Here is a 3,387-nt window from a genome sequence, read left to right on the forward strand (position 1 = left end):
AAGACAAGAAAAACAAGGGTTTTCAAAGACCAAAGAGACAAGAAATAACATTCTGGTGTTAAAATATATATATATATATATATATATATATTTAAATGAGAAGTATTGGGAAATTAAACCCAAGGATGGGTAAAATTTTGAATATGTACTGGGGGAATGTGAAGGAAAAAGAAAGACCAGTTGCTCAATTGTTGTATTTCTCCATTGTACCACAATAAAGAGACAGTCCCATTTTCAAAGAAATTAACTTTTATTTGAGTCTACTTTTCCCCACAGGTATCTTCTAAGGACTCTATACTATATGATAACCTGCTTCATCCACTGTCCCAATACCAAAATTTCTAACAGCAAATTATACAACTGCTCTAGGTAATAAATAAGAGTTATCCTTCACTGATTAGGGGAATAAACTTCAATAAATCTTACAACAACAACAAAAAATCACACTTCAGTTTTTAAGTTTTAACAGATGTATTTCAAATACAGAATGTTTTACAGGAATCCACAAGTTTTTCATCTCTTAAGAAAAAGACTTAATTTTTAGGGTTCAAAAATTCCGTTCTTCAAAAGAAATGTCCAAGTGTTTTCTTCTATTGCTTCAAACTTTCTACACTCAACTACCTGACTGTTCCATGCCACCCCAGACAAACCTGACATGAATGAATTACTTCATGTGTTACTATCTTCCCCAAAATAAAGTTAAAAAAATGAGCTACTCATAAATGCAGATCTCTAATACAGTATCTAACACAAAAGAAGCTATAAAAACACAATTTTTTCCTTATTTGATTAGCTAGAAGTTTACCTCGGTAAAAGAAAAAAAAAATTTACAAAGTGTTAACACTGGGGTTCCTGTTATACTCAAGATGTTTAACTACTCAAAATGACAATTACATCTTTAAGAGTATAATAAAAGGGCTGGAAAACAGCAACACAATTGACAAAAGTGCAGATGCTAAATAAACAAAAGCTTTTTTTTTCTTAACTAGTAGGAAGAATCTGAAGCTTGGGGAAATCTCAGAATAAAAAAAAAAAAGAAGAAAGAGGACAAATGTCCTTAATTGCAACCATTCCGTTATCAGTAGCGTCCTAAAAGAGAAAAAGCAAACAAAGTTAACAATTATAGTTTAATATGCCTAATATTTTCCCAACTATTAACTGCCACCTTCCACCCTAATATTCTAAAGTAAGCCATTAATTAGAAATGAGGTTTCTTAATGCTGCAAAATCAAAGTTCACATACTTGGGCTGTAGGAACGAGATCGTGATCGTGATCTGTATCGACTATAATAAGGAGAAGGTGATCGTCTTCTGTAAGAAATGAAAGATTACTTAGCATACTATATAATCACTTCACTGTGGCAGATGAAAGTAAAAATTTCTCCACATTCAAAATAGTTAAGGTACCCTAAGATGATAACTATTTAATATTAAGTTCTCTTTGGGCCAATGAGAGCAGTGTAAGTATATGGCACAACAAAACAGTGGCATATACAGTTAACCTCTGTTCCCAAAGCATCATATATAATCTATTTTAAAAACCAAGTTTTCATTTGTACGTATCAAACATAAAAGTGCCAAGTAACACTACTATCATCTAATTAAGAACAGAAAGCTCAAGTTAAAACATTACCTGTACCGGTAATCATAGTCTTCATATCTGTCATATCCACGATCATATCCTCTATCATAGTAAGAATCTCGACGTCTGCCACCACCTCCACCTCCGCCACCGCCTCCTCCTCCACCACCACCACCGCTACTGCAGAAAAAGTAAAAATTCTGCATTACTTTGAGTAACTATTTTCCAGAACACTTTTTTTTTTTTTTTTTTGAGATGGAGTTCTGCTCTTGTTACCCAGGCTGGAGTGCAATGGCGCGATCTCGGCTCACCACAGCCTCCGCCTCCTGGGTTCCGGCAATTCTGCTGCCTCAGCCTCCTGAGTAGCTGGGATTACAGGCACGCGCCACCATGCCCAGCTAATTTTTTGTATTTTTAGTAGAGACGGGGTTTCACCATGTTGACCAGGATGGTCTCGATCTCTTGACCTCGTGATCCACCCGCCTCGGCCTCCCAAAGTGCTGGGATTACAGGCGTGAGCCACCGTGCCTGGCTCAGAACACTTTAATACAAACTGAATGGCTTAAAAAAGAGAAAAGAAAGAACATCCCTTTTGTGCAAAATTGCCTTAACATCTCATTTTACTGACTCCCACGGTATTCTGCTTTGCCTTCTTTTTCTTTCCTCTGAGGCTCCTTTATCTGCTTTGCCTTCTTATTCACTACATACATAACCAAGAAAGCTTTCACAAAACTCTCAAAACTAACTGCTCTTCTATTAATGTACTGCCCAAATCATCAACCTTTTCAACAAACTGAAATGATGCGGCACTGTGCTGAGCAGCAGTATAAAAATGCTAAGATGCATCCCTACTGCTAAATGAGACAGGTAAAATAAACAAATAAATAAAGCACATCCCTGTGACTAAAAGGCAATAAACACCAAGAATTTTAAAGTGACCAACTCTGGACACCAAAGAGAATACCGAGGCTTTTATTCCCAAGAAATACCTCTGTGAATATTGCTTTTGGCTATAAAACATTATTAAAAACTGTATGTGTGTGTGTCTGTGTGTGTGTGTGTGTTTAACAGAGTCTCACTCTGTCTCCCAGGCTACAGTGCAGTGGCACAATCTTGGGTCACTGCCACCTCTGCCTCCCAGGTTCACATGATTCTTGTACCTCAGCTCCCGAGTAGCTGGAATTACGTGTGTGTGACCACACCAGGCTAATTTTTCTATTTTTCAGTAGAGACAGGGTTTTGCCATGTTGCCCAGGCTGGTCTCGAACTCCTGGCCTCAAGTGTTCTGCCTGCCTCAGCCTCCCAAAGTGCTGGAATTAGAGCTGCAAGCCACTACACCAAGCCCCTATTTATGTTTTGGTCATTGTTAAAACTGTAGCATCAGGCTGGGGCACAGTAGCTCATGCCTGTAATTGCAGCACTTTGGGAGGCTAAGGTGGGTAGATCACTTGAGCCCAAGTGTTCAAGACCCACCTGGGCAATATGATGAGACCACTTCTCTTTAAAAATAAAAACATTAAAGCCGGACGCAGTGGCTCACGCCTGTAATCCCAGAACTTTGGGAAGTGGAGATGGGGGTAACACGAGGTCAGGAGATCGAAACCATCCTGGCCAACATGGTGAAATCCTGTCTCTATTTAAATAATAAAATTAGCCAGGTGTATCCCAGCTACTTGGGAGGCTGAGGCAGGAGAACTGCTTGAACCCAGGAGGTGGAGGTTGCAGTGAGCTGAGATCGAGCCATTGCACTCCATCCTGGGCAACAGACTCTGTCTCAAAACAATATATAGATATAATTTTTTTTT

At 38.7% G+C, this 3,387-nt stretch overlaps 1 protein-coding gene across 11 annotated transcripts in view; it reads right to left on the reverse strand.

Annotated features, from left to right (window-relative positions):
• Positions 1-231: 231 nt before the first annotated feature.
• Positions 232-3,387, reverse strand: part of TRA2A (transformer 2 alpha homolog) — a 30,854-nt gene continuing 27,698 nt past the window's right edge. For all 11 annotated transcript variants that reach the window (XM_017526988.1, XM_037737911.1, XM_037737910.1 and 8 more), the window contains 3 exons: positions 1,634-1,762; positions 1,244-1,311; positions 232-1,089 (listed from right to left, as the gene is read on the reverse strand). In XM_017526988.1, the coding sequence (XP_017382477.1) occupies positions 1,079-1,089; positions 1,244-1,311; positions 1,634-1,762 (208 nt within the window). In that variant the 3' untranslated portion in view covers positions 232-1,078. The remainder of the gene's footprint in view (positions 1,090-1,243; positions 1,312-1,633; positions 1,763-3,387) is intronic.

This window comes from Cebus imitator, unplaced genomic scaffold (genome assembly GCF_001604975.1).
Source record: "Cebus imitator isolate Cc_AM_T3 unplaced genomic scaffold, Cebus_imitator-1.0 Scaffold45, whole genome shotgun sequence".
In the NCBI taxonomy this organism is placed as follows: Eukaryota; Metazoa; Chordata; class Mammalia; order Primates; family Cebidae; genus Cebus; species Cebus imitator.